Consider the following 24,198-nt stretch of genomic DNA (forward strand, 5'->3'; position numbering starts at 1 on the left):
TTCCCCCCCATTTTCCTATAGGGTAGGACAGATTTCCATACCCAATTGAGTGTGTATGTTATTCCTTCCTTAAGTCAAATCCTATGAGAATAAGATTCACTCATTCCCTCTCCCCTTCCCCTGTTTCCCCTCTACTGTAAGAGCTTTTTCTTTTCTGTTTTTTTTTTTTGTGTGTGTGTGTGTGAGATAATTTACCCCACTCTACCTCTCCCTTTCTCCTTCTCCTAGTATAATCCTCTCTCAAATTTGAGTGTATGCTCCAAAGACTGGGCCCTCACCATTACAAAAACAAATACCTTTCTACCAAGAGAAGGGAGGAATGTTTCATTCTCAGTTCTCTGAGATCACAAATGGCCATTGCACTGATCCAAATTCAGGCATCTATAGCTGATGTTTCCCTTTCCATTATTGTGGTCATTATGCATATTGTTCTGATACTATTTATTTTGCTATACCACTTGGACCTTGAGGGAATAAGCTACAGGACAGATAAGTTTCTATTGTAACAGAAAGGATTCTAGACAGGGACTTAAGAGATCTGAGTCCTACTCATAGCCCTTCCTGAGTGACTTTGGGCAAGTAACTTGTATGGGCCTTCATTGTCTCAGATCTAAAACGAGAGGCTTGGAATAAGTGATTTTTAAGGTTTCTTCCAGTTTGAGCATTCTTTCTCATTCATTCATGAATGTGGCAAAGAAGAACATAGCTCCCCAGCAAGGTAACATAGAGGTGATCCAGAACCTGCAGTACACTGGAGGAGATGCCAAAAAAAAAGAAGGAAAAAGGCTCAGAAGACATAGCCTACTTTCCAGTTTTTGTCTAGGCAGATTTCTCTGGGGAGTAAACAGGTGTGACCTAGAAACTAGGGCACAGCACCATACTGAACCCTATGCCTCCCTTTGCACTGTGTATGAGCAGTGGAACACAAGAGGCATAAGATTGAGAGCTGGAAGGGGCCTCAGACATCACCTAGTCTAACCCTTCCATTTTACAGATGAGAATTTGAAGCCCTGATAGGAAAAGTGACTTGCCCAAAGTCACAAATAGCAGAGCAAGAATCTGAACTCCACCTCCCAAGCTCTTCTGTTGCTTAACACTGGGCAAGTATTATCTCCATCTCCATTTTACGAAGGAGAAAATTGAGGCTCTGGTGTATGATTTGAACCCAGGTTCTCTAACTCCTAAGCTCATACTTTATCCATTGTATTGGATAGAGTAGCTGCTACTTCTCTACGAGTTGCTTAGGAAGATGAGATTAACATACATCGAATAACCAGAGAGCAATATGAAATCATATATAATCAGATGCTAAGAGGATTACAATCACCTGGGGGTCAGGCAATTGGGACAGCATATGTGAAAGACTGACTTCTCTTGGGTTGTGAAAGATCAGGTGGAAGGTAAGGGGTACAAGAGTGCCTGGAGTCAGAAAGATCTAAGTTCGAATCTGGTCCCACCTCTGTCTGTCTCAGTTTTGATCATCTATAAAATGGGAATAATAATCATCCCCACCTTGCGGGGTTGTTGTGAGAATCAAATGTGATCATTTTTGTAAAGCACTTAGCATATTGCATTGTATATAGTAGGCACTGAATAAATATTCTTTCTCTTCTTCCTCTTTCCAGTAGGAAGGTGAAGGCAGATTAAAAGAAAGAAGACATTTCAGTCTGAGGGAGCAGAATGAACAAAGTCAGAAAAATGGAAAGAAATGCCCTGTGTGAGAAATAATGAGATAAGCCTGACAAGAACTCAGAGTTTGCATTAGGAAACGGTGAAGGGGAAAGTTGGATAGGCCGGGTGGGGCCAGATTACAGAAAGTCCCTAATTTAATGGGGAATGCAATGCAGATTTATCAATAAACAAGTCACTATCCGTGGCAGCGTTTTCAGTGGTTAGGTGGGACAGACTCAGTTTAAGTCTCTCCTTCTGCAAGAGGTCTTTCCAGGTCTCCCACAGGTGGTAGTGCCCTCCCCCTTTCATCTTAACTTCATCTACTCTCTGTCTATCTGGTATGTATCTAGTCACTTGCTTGTTTCCTTTAAAATATACACTCCTTGAGGGCAGGGACTGCGTTTTTGCCTTTCTCTTTATCCCAATGCTTACCTAGCACAGTGCCTGGAATATAGTAAGCACTTAGTAAATGCTTCTTGGCTAACTGTAATCTGGTGATGGATTGGCATGGGGACACACAAGACAAAGGAACCAATTAAAAGGGGAATAGTCTAGAGATGGGGTTGTAAAGGTCGGGAGTATGACAGGAACTAAAAGGAAGACCTAGATATGAGAGAAATACTTTGGAAGAAGAATGAATGAGACTTGGTGCCAAATTAAATATAGGGTGGGAAGAAAGAAAAGAGGACTCAAATGTCACCTCTCCCTCATCAAAAGGCAACTAGATCTTCAACCCAGTGACACTGACCTACTTGCAGTTCCTTGCACAAGAGACTCTGACTCTTGTGTATCTTCACTGGCACTCCACCGTGACTGGAAGGCTCTCCCCCTTATCTTTGCCTCTACCTTCCCTGGATTCCTTGAAATCCCACATTAAATCCCACATTTGACAGGTGGCCTTCCCATCTCTTAATTTCAATGACTTCCTTCTGTCAATAATTTCCTATTTATCCTGTTTGTTATAGGTTGTTTGTATGTACATAGTTGTTTATCTCCCCCATTAGCTTGTGAGCCTCTCAAGGGCAGAGACTATCTTTTGTCCTGTATATCCCTACAGTGTAAGGCACGTAGTAAGGATTTAATCTTTATTGATTGAATAACCCTTCTCCCCGTTGAAAGGAATCAGGTGTTGTTTTTTTTTAAGGCATTGTTTATTGGATGAGAGAGCTACCATGTGAAAACTCTAGAAAGCTCTTTTTTTAAGAAAAGCCGACTGTTTATATAAATGTACATATGTGCATGCGCTCTTTGGGGCAAAATGTTTCAAGGACCATATGTGCACAGGTGTCTGGGAGAATGGAAGGGGCTGGGGGTGGAGCTGTGCACACGTGTAAGAGAAAGTACAGCAAATTTCTGCGCCTGTGGCGGGTGCAGAGAGCTGTGGCCCGGTCCACAACCAGAGCAAGCATGGGGCGTTCTGCTATTTCTGCTGCGGCAGCAGCTGCGGCTTGTTCTGCTAAGAGGCTCAGGCGCGGCGCTGTGTGAGGCTCTCGCAGACCCAGTCAGTCTGCAAAAGCCCAACCCCAGACTGGTGCCTCACTCTCTCTTTTCCTCGTAATCCACCAGAGTAAGGAAGGACGCCTCTGGAAAGGAAACCTGGCCGCATCCTTTGCCCTGAGGCAGGCAGCCTGGAATGAGCCACTGCTGACATGTGCAGGATGTCTTTCAAGGTAAGCCCCCGCAGGGGCAGGAGGGAAGTGAAGGGTGCATCGCCCCGGCAGGAAAGCCAGGCATCTGGACTGACCCAGATAGGATGCTCTGGCGTCCTGGTCTCAGGCTGCGGCATCCTGGGGTGGGGGACCCGGAGTGCCTCTCACCCAGGAACTTCCTCCCCTTGACCTTGGGTTGCCAGTGCGGATGTGGATGCGGGAGCAGGTGCGGGCGCCTGCTGAGCATTTGAACAGAATGAAAGACAGCGCTCTCTACCCCTACCCCGCAACTGGCGGGGTGAGGAAGGAAATGATGGAGATGAAGGTTTGCGTCTAGTATGCGGTTTTCTTGTTTGGTTTGGTTCTGAAAGATCTTTCTTTTCTAAGTGAGCCGAGGATGGTGTGATAGAATAAATAGACACTGGCTGGGAATTAACAGGTCTTCAAACTGGGATATGAGAAAGAAGGCAGAAGAGACGGGGTGGGGGCCAGGGAGGGTTGAATGAAATAAGATTGTGGGAGGTCAGCTCTTTCTGACCAGGGCAGTCACGCGTCTCTCTGCAAGGACTACAGATTCCGAAACCAGTTTTCTCAGGCTTTGGTTTCTTTTTCACAAACCCGAATAGTGCTTGGCGACATCTGCACAAACATCTGCATACTCTCCTTCCTCGTTATTAGACTCTATTGACGAGCTGGGCCTCTGAAATTAGCAAAGTCTCAGATCGAATGACTCACTATAGCGTGAAACCATAGGTGGCTACCAGGATGCCAGGATTAAGGAGGAAACCATTTGGTTTATGAACTCAGCAGAGAATGTTTGGGGTATAATCTGACCTAACTCTCCTTGGAAATCGGGGGTCTTACTAAGATAAATCTACTTTTTTTCTTTTATAACTTCTACAGAGCCTTTTCTTTATTGCTCAGTAAATTGCAATCGTCTAAACATTTTTTTTTAATTTAACAAACTATCCATTTTGGCTTCTTGGATTATTAAAACTAGATTCTAAAATTTTATCTAATTTCCACATTTATCTAATTTCACTACCACCCCCTCCCTCAGACTTTGGCAATGTTCAGACATTGAAAATATTTCAAGCTCACAATTTTCTTTCTGTTTCTTACTTCTCCATTCTCATTCTGTATGCCAATTAAATGTGTATTAATAACATTTGTAACCTGAATCCCAAAAGTCTCCCTTGGAGAAGGGGGGTGGGGTGGGGTGGAGAAGACACTAGAGATGTCTATTCTGTTTCCCTTTAAGCCACACAACACCCCCATGCTACGTGTGGAAAGGCAGCTTTCCTACACATTCATATAGTGCTTCATACACAAAAACATCACTTTGATTACAATTCCATGAGGTGAGTAATGCATGATTATTACCATTTTAAAGAAGAGGAAAATGAGAGACAAAACCACCTGCCCAAGGTCAAAGAACTAGGAAGTGGCAGAATCAGAACCAGAACCCGTATCTGGATCCAATGTCTTTCCTCTATACTAGGATGCTTCTGCTTTATTAATTTGGGTTGGGGTTTTGGGGTTTTGTTTTTTTTTTTTAGCTATTCAGAGTATGTCAAAAGAGTGTCAACGTAGAGTAGTGGTTAGAGTTATACTTGATGGGGCAGCTAGGTGGTGCAGTGGATAGAGCACCGGCCCTGAATTCAGGAGGACCTGAGTTCAAATGTGGCCTTAGACACATAACACTTACTAGCTGTGTGACCCTGGGCAAGTCACTTAACCCCATTGCTTAGCCAAAAAAAATTTTTTAAAAATAGAGTTATACTTGAAACCAGAAAGACCTGGCTCAAGTTCTTCCCCTGACAAATGCTAGATATGTGTGACTCTAGGTTAAGTCACTTAACTTCATAATGCTTTAAATAAATCTCTAAAACTCTAAGTTACAGAAAGGGTGCTAACCTGCATTGATAGAGGGAGTTTCCCCAGCCAGGAACTTCCTTTATCCATGAAATCATATGTCTGTCAGGTTTCTATCCCCAATCCATCTATACCCCAATATAGTATGTATGATAAATTTTAATTTAATCATTTTAAATTATCCAAATTTAAATTTACAGTTGGAACTTAATGTTTTGCTTGATTTATATAAGCACCACATTTTGATTCTGTTTTATTTGGCTTAGTTTTTCATCCAGTCTTTGCATAAATAATGTATTTTGTCACATCACAGAATCTGAGTTGGAAGGAATCTCAGAGGCGAACTCATCCCATCCATCCCTCTAAAAATCACTTCCTATATGTTTAACATGATTGCACATGCATAACCTATATCAGATTGCTTGCTGTTTTAGGGAGTGGGGAAGGAAGGAAGAAAAAATTTGGAACTCAAAATCTTATAAAAAATGAATGTTGAAAACTATCTTTACATGGAGTTGGGGGGGAATGAAATACTATTTACATAAAAAATGAACAAGGGGAAATTGTAATGGAGAAGAAATAAAAAATAATAATCAGAAAAAAAGAATAAAAAATAAAAATCACCTCCACAATACCCATTTATCATTATTTATTTATCATCTGCTTACAGACTTTTTAATGAGAGACAGGTGACCCCATCCCATTGCACTTTTGGATGGCACTGATTTTTCAAGAGTTTTTCCTTAAATTGAGCCTTAGTGCCCATAAGCAACTTCCATCCACTACCAGCAGAGAACCAGCTCAGCCCCGCAAGGAGGAGCTAGCACATCGGATACTTGAAAGCAGCTACCATGTCCCCATTAAGCCATATCTTTTCCAAGCTAAATATCCCTGATTCCCTTAACTAATCCTTTTACAACTTGCTGCTAAGGTCCTTCACCCATCCTGAGCGTCCTTTTCTGGATACATTTCAAAAAGACATCTTTCTATGGGACCCAGAATGAAACAGTACTCTGGGTGTGGTCTAACTTAGGACAAAGGCTTTAGCAGAATTCAAACCTGGACACTAAGACTGAATTTGCAGAACACCATCCCCCATCATCTTTCTCACAGGAGTCACTGTCTAGCTCTTTCTCCCTCAGCCTGTAGTTGTGAAGTTAATTTATATAACCCCAATGTAGAGTTTTAGATTTATACTTATCATATTTTATTCAGTCTTATTTCATGTATCCATCAGTCTTACCTGGCAAGATCTTTTGGATTCGGACTCTGGCATCCAATACATCCTTTATCCCTGTAATCTGCGGATTTGACAAATGTGTCATTTAGGTGTTATTGTTGTTCAGTCATTCCAGTCATGTCCAACTCTTTGTGACCCCATTTAGGTTTTCTTTGTTTTTTGGTTTTGGTTTGGGTTTGGGTTTGGGTTTGGGTTTTGGGTTTTTTTTTTGTTTGTTTTTTCCTTTTTTGGTTAGGCAGTGGGGTTAAGTGACTTGCCCAGGGTCACATAGCTAATAAGTGTCAAGTGTTTGGTCTGAGACCAGATTTGAACTCAGGTCCTCCTAAATCCAGGTGCTCTATCCACTGTGCCACCTAGCTGCCCCGCCCCATTTAGGTTTTCTTGGCAAAGACACTGGAGTGGTCTGCCAATTTCTTCTCCAGCTCGTTTTCCACCTAAGGAAATTGAGTCAAACAAGGTTAAGTGACTTACCCAGAGTCACACAGCTAGTAAGTGTCTGAAACCAGATTTGAACTCAGGAAACTAGGAGGTGCAGTGGATAGAGTGTCATGCCAGAAATTAGGAAGACCCCTCTTATTGAGTTCAAATCTGGCCTCAGACACTTATCAGCTATGTGACCATGGACAAGTCACTTAATCCTGTTTGCCTCAGTTTCCTCATCTGTAAAATGAGCTAGAGAAGGAAATGGCAAACCACTCGTTTCCTTGCCAAGAGAACCTCAGAAAGGGTCACAAAGAATTGGACAAGACTAAAAAAAGACTAAGCAACAACAAAACTTTCTGACTCCAGGTCCGGAGCTCTACCTACCATGCCACCTAGCTGCCCTGTCATTTATATCTTCATCCAATCATTGATAAAAGTTTTGAAGAGTACAAGACGGTGAACAAATGCCTGAGGCACTCTACTACAGACCTTCCTCTGAGTTGGCATTGACCCTTGAACAACTACCCTTTGAGTGTAGACATAAGTCCTGTCCAGGTCATCCTACATGTACAGTCCATATCCTAGCATTTTATTCACAAGCATAGCATGAGAAACTATTTTGCTGACATTTGAGTACTTTTTATTTATTGCACTGCCTTGATCTATCTCTCCAATTAGCTTGTCAAAAAAATTAGTTTAATCTGTAATGACTTGTTCTTAATGAATGTAGCTAATCAAAAGCTATCTGTAGCAAACTGTTAATTCCAGGCTGGTTCTCACCCACTGGGCTGCTAGATCACCTCATCTACTGGAGTCATTGTGAATGATTTTGCAAGGAATGCGAAATCTCTTTAATACTAACTTGAAGAAAATAAAAGGATCTTGTGAAACACTGCATGATACATTTTAAAGCCAATGAGAAATGTCTTTTGGATTATACGTACTATAATTTTCTTCCAATTACATAAATTATTGAGTTGATGTTGCTTTGCAAAACTGTTTTTAGACCACCTTAAATCTAATTCATTTTCTTAATTCTGCCTCCATATCAACTCTTGCATCTCATCACTGCTCTCCATTCATATGGTCACCTCCACTCCTATGTATGGTCACTACCTTCATCTCTCTCCCCGTGGACTACTGAAGTATCCTCCTCATTGATCTCCCTGCTTTAAGTCTCTCCTATCTATAATTCATCCTCCACATAATTACCAAAATTATATTTTCCTTATGTTATCCCCCCACTCGAAAATCTCAATAAACAAAATGTAGTGGCACTCTATTGTTTCTAGGATCAAACACAAACTTCTCTGTTTAACATTTAACAACCCGGCTCCAGTCTACCTTCCCAGGCTCATCATGTACTGTCCTATTCCCTCTCACACTGTTTATGGGCCAAACCTGGCCATCTTGCTGTTTCTCACTCCTGACATCTCTGGCATGAACGAACTCTCTCCTCATTTCTTTCTCTTAGAATTCCTTGCTTCTTTCAAAGCTCAGCTCAAATGCCATGTCCTAGGTTGAGGTCTTCCTTGATTTCCCAAGCTGCTATTGCTTCCCCTTCACTGTCTGAAATTACCTTATATTTACAGTGTGCAAATGTTGTATCCACTTATTTGTGCATAGGTATTTTCTTTTGAGGGCAGGGGTTGCTTCCTTTTTGTTTTTGTATCCCCAGAACCTGGCACATTTTGATCGTTTTTCAGTCATGTCAAACTCTTTGTGACCCCATTTGGGATTTTCTTGGCAAAGATATTATAGTAGTTTGCCATTTCCTTCTCCAGTTCATATTATAGATGAAACTGAGGCAAACAGGGTTAAGTGACTTGCCCAGAGTCATACTGCTAGTAAGTGTCTAAGGCTGGATTGGAACTCAGGTCTTCCTGACTCCAGAGCCAGTGCTCTATCCACTGTGCTACCTTTACCATAGGGTGGGCACTTAATAAATGTTGATGAAGCCTTTCTGGATTTGAGTTGTTACTGCTTTATTTTCTAAATGTTCACAAATCTTTAATAACATAATTTTGCCAAGAATCAAAATCTCAAGCTAATTTTCTATAGTTCATAGATTCTAACTACCTTTTTTTGAAAATTGAGATATTTGCCCTTCTCCAGTTCTGGGAGACTTCTTCCACTCTCCAAGATCTTCCATAGATCACAGCCAGCAGCCCTGCAGTCTCATTCACCAGTTCCTCCATTGTTAGGCTGGGCCTGCTAACTTTAACTCATTAAACACATCTAGAGGCTATATGACCACCTCCTCACATCTTTCATGTCTCACCTTTTTTTCCCTAAACTTCCCAGTCTAGAGATCATTCTCCTTGGAAAAGAAAATAGAATGAAAAAAGAACAAACTCATCACCATCATCTGTTATCATCATCCCATCTACCTGGAGCCCTTTTCTGGTCCTTCTTTTGTCTCTAATGTGACTTTTTGTTGCTGTTGTTGCTTTTTTGGTGAGGCAATCAGGGCTTCTAAGGAGGAATTTGAATGCAGGTCCTCCTGACTCCAAGCTCTATCCACTGCACCACCTCACTGCCCCCTAGAATCCAGTCTTCATCCCCAGTAATAGTCCCAAATCTTTGATCTTCCTTATTCCTGGTGTTAATTGGGGGGAAAAAAGAAACCACCCTTTGTGTTACCCCTAGCATTCATCAGGCAACTGGAACCAGAATCACAAAGCCCTGAGTTAGCTGTGTGACCCTGGGAAAGTTACTTAACTTCCGTCTGCTCAGTTTCTTCATCTGTAAAATGGGGATAATAATAGCACCCTCTTCCCAAAGTTGCTTTAAGGATAGAATGGGATACATCTGTAAAGTGATTTGCAGATCCAGAAATGCTGTATAAATAGTGGTTATTGTTATTTCCAATCTGAGCTTATTCTGAGCTCTAGGTGCTCCTGACAATTCTTACAGGATCACACCCTCTCTTTTCCATTGCCTGTCCCTACATCTATGTTCTTTTTTGTTTGAATTTGTTGATGTTCCACCTGTGTGTCCATGGTGGTCTCTCTGGACAGCTCCCCTGTTTTTCTCCTCATCAGAATCATTGCTGCTTGTGTCTTCAAATTTTTTGTTGGTAAGAGCTTTCCTTCCTGGCTGAACCAACTGTTTCCACAAAATGTTGGGCCATTGGTCTTGCCTCTGGACCTTGGAGATTGGCTCTCCCAAAATCTACACATCTGACTATTCCTGGCTTTCCTGGCCTTCTCAATCACGTCCTCTGTGACAGAGTGGCTACTCACGTGCTCCCAACATTCCTCTTGTTTCTTCTTCAGCAACCAGTTAGTTTCTCCTTGATGTACCACATTTATCCTCTCGTATAGTTTCTCCTTACAAACCCCCTAAACACATAAATAACAGCTCCTCCTTTATTTCAGAAAGTATGACAATTATGTACTTGCTAATAATCTGTAGAATATGAACATTATTGAACCAAAGGAAACAGAAGATAAGAAAAAAGTAACAGCTCATTGAGAATAGGAAAATAACACTATTTATTATACACATTAGTGATGAATTATATTATCCATTAAAGGGGCAGCTTGAGTAGAGCATTAGCTAAGTAACAGACCAAGGGGAGGTAGGGAAAGCTTTTATGCTTATTTTGATCATCAAAGAATTACAGAATTTCCAAGTTGGGAGACCTAAGACCAGCTCATTCTGATCAGGAATCTCTCCTGCAACATTCCTGACAAGTGAGCATCTAGTTTCTGCTTGGGGATTTCCAGGGAGAGAGAAACCACCATCTCCTGACTTAGATTACTTCATTTTTGGAGAGCTCTGTTAGAAAGTTTTTCCTAAAACCAAGTTTCTCTGGGACTTTGGGGCCCAATGGAGCAAGTCCTTCTCCATGTGACAGCCCTTCAAATATGTGAATGAATCAGTCTATCCACAAGCATTTGTTAATTGCCTGCTGTGTGCAAAGGAATTCTGCTAGACACTAGGGATACCAAGATGGAAGTGAAATAATCTTGTCTTCAGGGGTGTTACAGTCTATCAAAGGAGATAAGAAGTACGTACACACGTAAGTAAAAACAAAATAAATTCAATATATTTTTTGAAGGAGAGGAGGGACAACCCCACTGGGGGAATGGGGAAATAGTTCATATAAGATTTGGCCCTTGAGCTCTACTTTGAAGGAAGCTGAGGATTCTCAGTCAGGGTGATCAGGGTGATCAGGGTGATCATGTAAAGGCATAGAAATAGACGAGAGGGAATTGAAGATCAATATTGTGCTCTTCTCTTTTTATCTCAATATTCCCAATAACTGCAATTGACTTTTTTCTATATGATCTCCAATCCCCTCCTATTGTGAGAGAACTGCAGTTTGTCAATATTTTTCCTAAAATACTGCTTATAAAATTAAACTCAGTACTCCAAAATCCACTGACACAGAGTTTGGGGAAGGGGTAGGGAAGAATAGGAAGATGATGCAGGGTCCTGGGTATCCTCCCCACTGTATGGGGAAAGGGATGCTTCCCCAGTCCACTGCTGCTCCTACTTCCTTCTATTCCCCACTCTTTCCCCCTCCACTGCTTCCATGACGTTCTGGGGAAAAAGAAGTGAATATAGAGAGTTGGTTGTCCTCTGGTCTGGGGCCCTTTTATGACCCTCTTCCAGACACTCTCCTGCTACTCCATCACTGGCTCAAGTGACATTTCTGCTTTGCAGAGCCCAGTTCTGTCCTGATTGGGTTGTCTACCCTCTTATTTCCCACCCCAGAATCCCAGTTCTCTTGCCCTAGAATGGGAGCAGGAGCCTGAAGGCAGAAGCTAGCAACTGTGCCCTATTTTGGATTCACTGCTCGCCCCAGGAAGGAAGAAGTAGCCTGAAGGCTCTCCTCCTGCTTCCTCCCCCTTGTTTGACCCCTAGGAGAGTATCTAGGACCTCCCGGTTCTACTCTTCCTTTAGCTCTTATCCTTCTATGGATGTCTAGAGGAAATGAATGATTCCCTTTTTCTGCCATGAGGAGGTAGAGGAAAGAAAGAAATAGAAAGATGGGTTGGAGAAAAGGGGAAGAGAAAGACTGTAAAAAGGAATGTGGGTGTAGGTGGGTGTGAATGTAGGTCTGTATCATCTTGAGTGCAAAGAGACAAGAAAGAGTGTGCACATTAAGGAAAAACAGAGGGATGGCTGTAAAGGAGAATACTGTAGGAGGGAAGGGAATGTGGGGATATGAACACAAAGGGTGGAGGGGGTTTCAGAAATCCAAATTCCATCCTCAGTCCTCCTTTTCTCAATCAGCTTTGCACTTCCCAACTATTGTTTATGTCAGGTCAAAAAAATGGCTGCTTCAACATCCCTACGGAAGAAGTTACCTGTTGCTAAACTGTGCATTTCCCTTGACCCACTGATACCACTATTAGATATGTACTCCCAAAGAGAGAAGAGACAAAAGACCCATATGTGCAAAAATATTCATAGCAGCTCTTTTGTTGTAGCAAAAAACTAGAAACAAAATATGTGTCTACCAGTTGGGGAATAAATAAAGAAATTATGATATAGGCCTAGAATGGAATATTATTAAACCAAAGGAATAAAGAAAGGGAGAATCAATCAATAAATATTTATTAAGCACCTAGTATATGCCAAGTAGGGCAGCTAGATGCTCAGTGGATAGAACACTGGGCTTGGAGTCAGGAAGACCTAAATTCAAATCCAGCCTTAGACACTTACTAGCTGTTTGACCCTGGGCAAGTCACTTAACCCTGTTTGCTCTAATCCATTGGAAAAGACAATGGAAAACCACTCCAGTATCTTTGCCAAGAAAATGACATGGAGAGCATGGCCCACAGGGTCACAGAGTCATACATGGCTGAACAACTAAACAACCACAACATGTGCAAAAAGAGGCAAAAGACAATCTCTGTCCTCTAGGAGCTCACAATTGAATGGAGGAGACAACAAGCAAACAAATATATACAAACAAGCTATGTATGGGACAAATAGGAAGTAAATAAAAGAGAGAAAGCCCTAGAATTATAAAGGCTTGGGAAAGGCTTCCTATAGTAAGTGGTATTTTAGCTGGGACTTACAGGAGGTCAGGAAAGTCAGGAAATAGAAATAAGGAGAAATAGAATAAGGAGAAGCCTGAGAAGACTTGTATAAAACTGATGCAGAGTGAAGCGAGCTTAACCAGAAGAACAACTTATACATTGACTAGAAAACAACAGTAATGAACCTAAATATTTCCACATGAAATAAGGTTTCCATAGCTTAACTTTTGTGGAAGTTATGGAGGTTAAGTACCAAAAGTACAGAAACCATGTAGTTCAATTCCTGTCCTGTATTCCTTTTTTCTGTCCTCACTACTAGGCTTCTATTTTGGGCTCATAGATTTTCTGGGAGGTAATTCAGGTTTGATTATATCAACTCTCTCTGGACTTAATTTACCACTCCCATTTATTTCCATGGGTCAGTTTAAAACACAGTAGGCATTGGCAATTGGATGGTGTTAGCTCCAAAAATATCTCATTGTTCTACCAACCAGTTTAGCCCCGAAGGCCATCTCTCAAAATCAAGCTATGAGTGAGTTAGTCCATTGATTTATTCCAGACCAGTTCTAGCACTCCCACAAATGATACATAGCTAAGGCTGGTGCCCTAAAATAGTTTCATGCATCAAGGAAGATGAATTAGAACATAAATAGGAAGTAAACAGAACACTCAATGGAGAGGGGAATTGATCAGCATAGTGAGAGACTTCAGGGATCAAGAAGGGGCTTCCTGCTTAAATATTGGAGAAAGGCAATTCATTGGTATCTCTCAGTCTGGCCATTGGGTGGCAGGGAGGGAATAACATCTGTGAGGGGTGGTCTTAACTAACTGGTATAATATGATACCACATCCTCACACCGTCATCAGTGTCTCTTCAATCATCAGTTCTTATAGTCCTTCTGGATGAAAACAGATTGAGGGTCCTGAGGTAATTCACATGTCTCCTCTCAAGAAAGTCCATCCACCATTTAAACTCCACATGTATTTAAACTCTCTTTCTTGTCATCTGCCTTAATTCCAGAAATCTCCACAAACCAGTCACTCTCACATACATATATATACACAGCCTCCAGAGTTTTTCCCCAAGACTTCCAGTACTGAGATTCTCAAGATTGTACCTTGTAACACAGAGGAGTTTTTTGTTAAGTCGTTTCAGTCCTATCTGACTCTTCATGACCCCATTTAGGGCTTTCTTGGCAAAGATACTGGAGTGGTTTGCCATTTCCTTCTCCAGCTCATTTTACAAATGAGGAAACTGAGACAAACAGAGTTAAATGACTTGCCCAAGGTCACACAGCTAGTGTCTGAGGCCAAATTTAAACTGTGTAGGATAGAGGTTATACAATATTAAAAGGCTTAAGAGCTCTCTGGTCAATGCTTTTTGGTCCTCAAAGGGGACCAACCATGACTCAGAAGGACTCAACAGAAAGCTGTTATTCAGAACGAGACATACCTTTTTGGACATGATCAATTTATGGATCTGTTTGACTATGCTATCTTGTTATAAGATAAGGGTTTGGGGGGGAGGGGTAGAGTGGACTATTGGTGGGAATGAGAAGGGCAGTGGCTAGTAATAATAATGCTTTAAAAAAGGAAAAAAGAAAAGGACATCAATGAGGCATTTAAAGAAAGTATGCGGAAGAAATCAGAAGAAAATTCAGAGAGCAACACAGACAAGCCATAAGGCTTTAGAATTAACATGCTGAATTGAGTACATTTTTTAAAAAATAAGCTGTAAATAATGAGTTTTTTAGTTCCATGTTCAATTTTCTTTTTCTGTTCTTTGTATATAAAAATTTCATGTTTGTTGGTGTTTGAGTTCAGAATAACAAAAAATTAAGATTTTTTTTTTACAAAAAGCTTCCTAATTATCTTTACTTATCTCTTCTTCCTTTTATTCTCTCCAGAATGAACCCTCTTCTGTTGGAACCTGTAGATCTATGTCATTCCTTAGAACCAAAAGATAGCTTTTTCCTCATAGGACCACTCTCTGAGCTCCAAATGACAATGATCCATTTTCTTCTCTTTCTTCCTGGTATCCTATTCCTCCAAAGGTTAGAATTCATTCTTACCTCTTCTATTCTTTCTATTTTTTGTTATATCTTGGAAAAGCCTCTTTATTCTTTCAAGGAAGATTCCATTCATCCCTACAACCTAGAGAGTAGAGAGATATCCTTCCTTCCCTTTCACCTTCTCCCCCAACAGGGAGATCAACCTGCACTTTGTACATATGTGACTGTTGCTTGTCACTGGAAGAAACACAAACATAGTATATTTTCTGTAGGTAACCATGGAATTCTTCTTTTCCTACCTATTTTCCAGAAGTGAGACCCTCAGTTTTCTGTCATTTTTACGAGAAGCCTTGTTTGTGGACACTACCATGGCAAATTATGTGTTTGTCCCTCTTATTCCCTCTTCTGGAGGCTCAGTTGTTGGGGCTGTTGGGCAAACTTTATGTATAGATAGTGAGTTTCCCGCCTCGTCCTAGGTAAAGATGCTAGCTTGTTCAGTTGCCTTTGATTGATAGATCTACCATAGCCCCAGTGCAAACAGAAGCTACTCATAGCTACTTCCCCTGAGTCTCAAGCAGAATCCAATTACCAGCCACTCTTGAGTTTCTTCAATTCTCTCCCACTGACCAAATTTCAGAAACTTCCTCAGATGTTCTGCCTTAGCTCCTTTGGTTCACTGTAAATATGAGGAAGTTAACCTCACTCTCTGTACTTTGTGACCTGTGATTCAGTGCCCTAAATTCTTCAGGGGTGGGGAATCCATGGCCTCGAGGCCACATGTGTCCCTTTAGGTCTTCAAGTGTGGCCCTTTGACTGAATCCAAAGTTCACAGAACAAATCCCCTTAATAAAAGGATTTGTTCTGTAAAACTTGGACTCAATCAAAAGACCCTACCTGAGGATCTAGAGGGCACCATGTGGCCTCTGGGCTGCAGGTTCCCCACCCCTGCCTAGGACTACATGATTGATTTCAGTCTTAGGGAAACCACCCTAAAAAATAACTCTGACTTGTTTTTCCCTCACCTAGAATCTCCTCTGGGAGCCTCAAAATGGAGCTTTAGATATCTAGGTCTTCAGGGAGGTACTTTGTGAAGTCTTGATTCTTGAACAAGGACTAAAGGAAACAATGTTTAACAGGTACAGGACAGCCTTTATTTCATTCCACAAAAAGGATGAAACAACAGATTCATATAAAGACCTTCATTTAAACAGAATTAAGTCTCCTCCCCATCTGGCGACTTCCAACTTTACTACAGCATCTGACCAAACGTCTACCATTATAGAACTACCCTTCACCACATCTGAGCTGTAAGGTCAAGCTACTACTTCTCTGTGTCTAGGCCCAAGTGCTCAAGATCCTGAAACTCTCTCTAGGCCATGTAGTTGAGATTCTCTGGCCACTATCTTTCTCTACCACATCTCAGGGTAAGAGGGAGAGAAAACTTGAATTTGCCATGAGCCTCTGACCAAGACTACAGTTGGTAGTTCCCTTTAAGCAGACTATGTGAATGCACAGACCTTTCTCCCACCCCCTACCTCACCCTAAGACCCACATCTTAGGCCTCTGTTTTTTAATCTGTGTTGAGTCCCAACTCTGGAAGAAGAAAAAGAAAAAAACTCAAAATAAGCCCAGCACCAAGAGGTGACTTCTGACCCACAGCACTCCAATATAACCAATTCTTCCTCAAATGCTGAGACTTCTAGTGAGTTCTGACTATACTGGTAAATACTTAAGCAAGGAGATAGGCTCAGTCCTCTTAAAGAGGTGCCAATGGGAATGTCCACACCCTCCAGAGGGAGAAGAAATTAAAAGTTCCAAACAAAGGCTCACCTTCCTGTAAACTCATCAAACTGATCAGGTTCCTTAATCAACCGCCTTTATCTTTATAAAGGGGATATTGTTGTTTCCACATCTCCATCTGGTTTTGTAAGGCTCAGCTAATCAAAATTTCTATGAGCACTTGACAGATATAAAAATGTTTATCAGTACCAGTAAGTAAGGGTATTAATCTGGAGGAAAGTTTATTTTTGAATATACCTTGTACATAGTAAGGATGCGTAAGATATAACTTTACCCATGGAATAAAGTTTACTGTTGTTGTTTTTTTAACGTTAGTGTTTTGGCTTTGTGCCAACTGTTTGGGTTGTTGGAAGGCCCTTAATAAAAAAAGAAAAATTCTTTCAATTTTGGGTGTATGGTCTGGAGGACTGAGGTGGACAGAAGTCTAAACCTTAACTTCATGGGGCATTATTATATTTGAGGAATTCTTGGGTAGAGAAAATCTGATTCTCTCTTGAGTTTTTGCACATCACCCTTTCTTCTTGGATTCTCTCCTCTTTGGTTTTTTGTGACGTTACTATCTCCTGGCTCTCTTTCTCCTTGGTCTGACATCCTTCCCAGACTGGACCATCATTCCTCTCCTGCTCATGAGCAGGAGGTGACCCCCAAAACTCTATCCTGCTCTCTCTTCTCTTTTCCCTCCTCAGTCTCCCTTGGTCACTTCATAAACTTCAATTACCATCTCTAGACAGATGATTCCCACATCTAGACATCCATCCTTAGTGTTTCACCTCCATTGCAATCTAGCATCATCAGCTTCCTGTTGGACATTCCTGCTTCAGTGTCCCATGAACTTCTCAAACACACCTTCTCTAAAACCAAACTCGTTATTTCTCCCACTAAATACATCCTCCTCTAAACTTCCCCATTTTTAGTAAGGTCACCACTATTCTTCCAGACGCATAACTTTATCCAGACTCATAACTTCAAACTCTTCCCTCATCTCCCAAATCCAATCAGTAGCCAGGTTATTGTTGATTCCATTTCCACAAAATGTCTCATATTTATTCCCTTTTTTCCACTCACATAGCCTCTTCCTTAGTTCAGACCCTGATCGCTTACCACTTTCTTCTTTGTCCTTTTTTAGTCTTGTTTGACTTTTCTTTATCCCATTTGGGGTTTTGTTGGCAAAGATACTGGAATGGTTTTGCCATTTCCTCCTCCAGTTTATTTTACAGATAAGGAAACCGAGGCAAACAGGGTTAAAGGATCACACAGCTAGTAAGTGTCTGAGGCTAGATTTGAAGATGAGTCTTCCTGACTCCAGGCCTGGTGCTCTATCCACTGCCCCACCTAATCACCCCCTCATCACTTGGACTATTGGAGTAGCATTATAATTGGGCTTCCAACCTCTAGGCTCTCCTTTCTCCAAACCATCCTACAAAAAGCTACCAAAGTAATCTTCCCAAAGTAAAATCTGATCATGTCACTTCCTTGCACAGATACCTCCAGTGATTCCCCATCACCTCTAGTTTAAAATGCAAATCTCTCCACTTGGTAATGAAAACTCTTCACAGTCTGGCTATACCCCAACTTTCCAGACTTAGGGCACATCATTCCCTTTCCCCCATGTTTGGAATTCGCTCCTTTCCCTCTTAACCTCTGCCTCAGAATCCCTACCTTCCTTCAAGGATCAGCTTATGTTTCTGTTCCCATGGGAAGCCTTTCCTTATTCCTCTAATTGTGAGTATTTTCTTCCTCCTCAAATTAATCATCCATACACGTCAAGGTTTACATACCTATCCCCCCAGGATAAAGTAAGCTCCTTAAGGTCAGAGGCTGTTTTTTCATTTTTTATGTGGTATTCAAAACACTTGGGCAGTCACATGGCACCATAGTGAATAGAGTGCTGGGCCTGAAGTCAGGAATACTCATCTTCCTGAGTTCAAATCTGGCCTCAGACACTTAATAGCTGTGTGACTCTGGGCAAGTCCCTTAACTCTGTTTGCCTCAGTTTCCTCATCTGTAAAATGAGGTGGAGAAGGAAATGACAAACCACTCCAGCATCTTTGCCAAGAAAACTCCAAACGGGGTCACAAAGAGTTGGACATGAATGAAATGACTAAACAACTCCCAGCACCTAACACATTCTCTTGCCATAAAGGTGTTTAATCAATACTCATTGGATTGGATTATTGGGTTGAGCATATCTTACATGAGAAAGTATAGCATCTGTTAGTTTAATCGTACATCTTATATTGGCCAGAATATAGGCAGTATTTTCTTCCCAAATCTGGCTTGTCTAAAACCAGAGTACAGATTATAATCTCACTTATTTTTTTCAGTGTTGCTTTCTCTATTTTTCCTTTCAAAGAGATTTGAACAATGAATATTTGTCAATATTTGAAGGCCAGCTAGATTAGGGCTGATACAGTATCACCTTTAGTATCAACTAAATCTTTATAAGCCACCCAGATTCTCCATCCAAATGTAATTCACGGTAAGATTTGGATTTATTGTAATGAATCATAGCCGTTATTTTCAAAGCCCCCAGTGGTTAACATACTTCAAGCTGTGGTCTTGAGGTCTGAAAGTCCAGAAAGTATGAATCTACCTCTGAGAATAACTCCATTAAAGAAAATAATTTTTCTACCTCAGCTTCCTTTTGGTTAAGAAGGAAAAATGACAAAAAAAGAAAAAAGAAGGAAAAATGACATGTATTTAACCACATATAGTGCTATCAATTTAATGTTTATGAATTGCTATAAAGATCTTAAGTGCCAAATATAAAGTGAGATGATAAGTTAGAGGAGTCGAATGACATCTCCTGGAAAATTTTCTGCAGATGATTTTTAAACCCTCCTATCATACTTATTTAAAAGATTACCTCATTTCAAGGGAATTTGCTATTGGATTGAAGCTAATGTTGCTTGATTTATATGAGTAAATTTATAATTGAAGTCCCTATGCAATGACAAACCTTGGCATCTGATCCCCACCCTCAATGGGGGTGCACCTTCAGTTACACAGGTGGGGCCCCTCATCCTCTTTTCTCTAGAATTGATAATTCTGTAAAAATTATAAAATCAATTTATTTGTATTTCTTCTTCCCTTCCTTCTTCTACTCAGATTTTGAGTGAGTTGTTAATGAAGAATGTGATGACCAAAAATTATGGCAAAGAGAAGTAAATATTACATGCCCTGTGTGATTTATCTGTTTGTTTTTAAGACCTGAGTTCAAATCCAGCCTCAGATACTTGACACTTATTAGCTGTGTGACCCTGGGCAAGTCACTTAACCCCAATTGCCTCACCAAAAAGAAAAAAAAAAAAATGACTAGTAGCCATATTTTTTGACCCAGAGATCACACTGTTAGGCATGTACCTAATGAGGTCAATGATAAAAAGTTCCATGTAGATTAAAATATCTATAGTAGTATTATTGGTAGTAGCAAAAGAACTGGAACAAAGTGGATATCCATCACTTTGTTACTCGGTTGTGTGCCTGTGGACCGTAGCACTCCAATATTGTCCAAGGGGTTTTCTTGACAAAGATCCTGCAGTGGTTTGCCATTTCCTTCTCAAGTGGATTAAAGCCATCTGAAGTTAAGTTACTTGCCCAGTGTCACACAGCTAGTAGATATCAGAAGCTAGATTTGAACTCAAGTCTTCCTGACTCCAGGCCTAGCACTCTATCCACTGAGCCACCTAGCCAAACAACAGTTAAGTGAGTTACCCAAGGTCACACAGCTAATAAGTATCTAAGGAGGAATTTGAACTCAAGTCATCCTGACTCCAGGCCCAGTGTTCTATCTACTGCACCACTTAGCTGCCCTACAACAGGGGGCAGCTAGTGGGTAGAGCACCAGCCCTGGAGTCAAGAGGACCTGAGTTCAAATCCGGCCTCAGACACAAAACACTTACTAGCTGTGTGACTCTGGGCAAGTCCCTTAACTCCAATTGCCTTGACCAAAAAAAAAAAAAAAATGACTACAACAGGGTAAATATAAAGAACGACAAAAATGAAACTGAATACTGTGGAATTATAATGACCAAGCCTGGCCTCAAAGAGATATGAGAATGTACCTCCCTCCCTTCACTGCCATGGCGAGGGACTACTGGTGTGAAACGCTGCACATAATGTTGATGTACTTGATAGTTTTTTTATGAACTGTCCCCCATTCTCTTTAATTCTTTGTTATAAGAATACAACACTCTTTGGAAACAGGAGACAGGAGCTATATATTTGGAAATGAAAGTGATATAAAAGCAAAATGCTATTTTAAAAAACACAAACCAAACTCCATTTTTTGTGCATTTGTGATTTCATCAGTGCAAAACTTTCCTTTGAAGATCATAACCCTTATAGAATTTAGTAGATAAGAGTGAAAAATTCATACACAGCTAATAATTGTCACTTAGCAGGGCAGCTAGGTGGCTTAGCAGATAGAGTGTCTGACCTAGAGTCAGGAAGACTCCTCTTTCTGAGTTCAAATCCAGCTTCAGACATTTACTAGCTATGTGACCCTGGGCAAGTCACTTAGCCCTGTCTGCCTCAATTTCCTCATCTGTAAAATGAGCTGGAGAAGGAAAAAGCTAACCACTCCAGTATCTTTGTCAAGAAAATCCCAAGTGGGGTCATGAAGGGTGGGACACGACTGAAAAATGGCTTAGCCATGGACTGGACCAGGATTGGAAAAAAAAAAGTTCCTGACTCCAAGAGAGGGGAAGTGGAAATAAGCATTTATGTAGCTCCTACTGTGGGCCAGGCTCTGTATTAAGTGCTTTTTACAAACATTACCTCACTTCCACTCTGCATCTGCTGCTCTGCCTGGTTTCAATTCCAAGGAACCAGATACCCCTCTAACCAGATACTGCCTGATGTCCTCCACCCATTTCCTGCCTCCTTTTGGGTGTTGTCTTTAGATTATAATCTAAAAGTAAACTTTTTATAAGGAGTTTATAAACTCCTTGAAGACAGGGACTGTCTTTCTTGTTATTCATTGTAACCATAGCACTTAGCACAGTGCCTGGCATATAGTGGGTGCTTGATAAATGTTGATTGGATTGGATTATTGGATTTGAAATGTTATATCCACTGCACTGAGCTGACACTCCAAACCCTACCCTAATATTAGTCATGAAATCCTGCTATAATATCATTTGCCTAATTGTCCATTTATGACCTTGCTACTGTGGAACTCACTGTGCCTGCAACTTCTCCCTAACAATGTGCTTTTGCAAAACTGGTTAATAATGTTAGTCAAGGCATGCCTATATTTGTTATAGTTTGTTTCAGCTCTCTATGCAGGAGGGTTAGGCCCATTGTGAAAATTCAGAAATAGCGGCAGAAAGTTATTTGACTTGCCATGAATCCTCTAAAATTCTATGTGCATTGTACTATGTAAAACAAAAATTTAGGAAAGATCTGGTACTATTATTTGTACTGGCCACAGAGAGATAAGTGACTCAATTTACTTCCCTATCCCTTATCATTAAAAATAAATATTGATGTTTCTCCATAGTGCAGTTACTTGGGTGAGGATCCTTGGTCCAAGACCCTCCCATTTGGGGGCAGTAGGAAGGGACTGAGGAGGGTGTGGCAACAGAAGATTGGAAAAGGATGCATTTGGTAATGGGGGATAGCAGTTTACACGCCATCATGTGTAGAAAATCATCTTCCATATTGTTGTTCTGTGATAAGCTTGAACGCAAGAGGGAGGTAGAAGCAAGCACCTTCAGAAAGCTGAATGACCTCCTGGAAGCTGTGAGGGCATGCCTTGCTCCCTTCTCCTTAAAAACGGGAAAAGGGAGGTGATTTATCGCAGAAAGATGTAAGGCATTTCATATAGCATCCTCTATGGGCCAAGAAGCCAAGCCATGAGAAAATGCTCCTAGGGCATCATGGAGGAGAGAATGGTCTCCTATTTTAAGAGCCTGCTACAAAAATACCAGGTTTTCTCCTTGCAAAGAGTTTTTCAAAAGTATTGTGTATTTAAATGAAATGATGAAACATTCTAAGCACATGATCCAGAATGATTGAGTTTTCACGCTTTGCCAACAGCCTCGGGACGATTAGCCCTGATGAAGGGGAACCTTACGGTCCTCCTCCTTCACGCACCCAGATGACTGTATCTTGGCTAGAGGGAATCTCTTTATTAAAAGGTCATTGTTTAGGAATTTACAACAGTTAAAACCTGCCCTGCCATTGCCAACTCTCCCTATTACTAATAACTAAAGCAAATTAAACCTAGCTGGCACAAAAGCCACAAACTACATCGGGCATGACAAATTGGCAGTATGAATGCCGCAAGTTCAGTTTTGCTTGAAGACTCCTGTGTTAAAATTCTATCTTGTTCTGGCCCCCCTGACCACCTCCCTCTGCCACTCCTAGTCAGTATAATAAGCTTATAATTAGCCAGTATAAAGGGTCAATAAAGGAAGATTGTAAAGCGGACCCCAAAGTCACATTCAAACGGTCCCAAAGATCAAAGGAGCATAATTTACAAATTGTATCATTTATTAACCAAAAACTACATAATGTGCATAATGTGTGCCAAATCAAGGGAAACCATCTATCAGAGCTTTTTGGTCCTATGATATATAAATCCCAGACAAATTCCAAACCTTCACAGTAAAGACCAACAGATCACCAAATGGTGTTGATGATTTTGAGATGATATGGACATGTTATCTTTAAAATTTCACTGACAAAATGATTTGAATATGTTAATGAACTAACTCCAAAGTAGTACAAATAAGAGTTAGTCTGTTTCCCAAAAAACCCTATAAAAATGAGACCTCAAATTCCTGCCCCCTGAACCATTCATTCTTCCATCTCCATTTGGGTCCGTGCTGCTGAGTGCTCTCAATTGTAATCCATTGTTACATGAGTGATACTCTCTGCTCCTCCCCCTTCCAATCCTCCCTCACGCTGCCTGCCAACTTCACCATCCATCCTCTGTCCCCATGCCATCTGCCTCTGTACCCCTTTACTGCTCGTGTCTGTATTTTCTGTACTGTTTGCCCCCACACATCCTATGGTTATTCAAGTGTGATTACAACCCGTTTCCCTCTGCTATCTCAGTCTTGGCAAGTACCCAAAGAAATGGACATGCCTCCCCCCATTTCATAATTTCATAAATTAATTATCAGTTCGACTCCTGAAAATGATGCTGACAACTTCAGGGAAGGCAAACTGTTAATCTCAAATGTGAGAGGTTTTTTTTTTCTTCTTAAATCAGCCATGAAACTATTCAAAGTATTTTTATAATCTGCATATTACTAGACATTGTCCAAACATACATGGAAGCACAAATTCCTGTGTAATGAGGAATTGGACTTGTTACAGGTTCTGAGGACTGCTGTTGGAATTCTGAAAAGAAATATTATCAACACTGAGTATCTCCACAAGTTTTATCCCCAAGTGTGCTTACATGGAAGGAAGCAGACATTCATTTTAGATGATTGTGTTTTACTATAATAAAATTGTCCTCTTTTTTCAAATCAGCAAACATGAAATTTTCCACTCACTCCCCCTAATTTGCACTT

The 24,198-nt window shown here is 40.9% G+C and overlaps 1 protein-coding gene across 4 annotated transcripts in view; it reads left to right on the forward strand.

Moving 5' to 3' along the window:
• Positions 1–3,081: 3,081 nt before the first annotated feature.
• The window catches only part of LOC114031877 (ankyrin repeat domain-containing protein 29), a 62,476-nt gene continuing 41,359 nt past the window's right edge, over positions 3,082–24,198 (forward strand). For all 4 annotated transcript variants that reach the window (XM_027847066.1, XM_027847063.1, XM_027847064.1 and 1 more), the window contains exon 1: positions 3,082–3,341. Coding sequence is in view for 3 of the 4 variants with exons in the window: in XM_027847063.1 (XP_027702864.1) it covers positions 3,321–3,341 (21 nt within the window). In the remaining variant the exon portion in view is untranslated. The remainder of the gene's footprint in view (positions 3,342–24,198) is intronic.

The sequence above is a fragment of the Vombatus ursinus genome, unplaced genomic scaffold (assembly GCF_900497805.2).
Source record: "Vombatus ursinus unplaced genomic scaffold, bare-nosed wombat genome assembly UNPS02015255.1, whole genome shotgun sequence".
NCBI classification, from domain to species: domain Eukaryota; kingdom Metazoa; phylum Chordata; class Mammalia; order Diprotodontia; family Vombatidae; genus Vombatus; species Vombatus ursinus.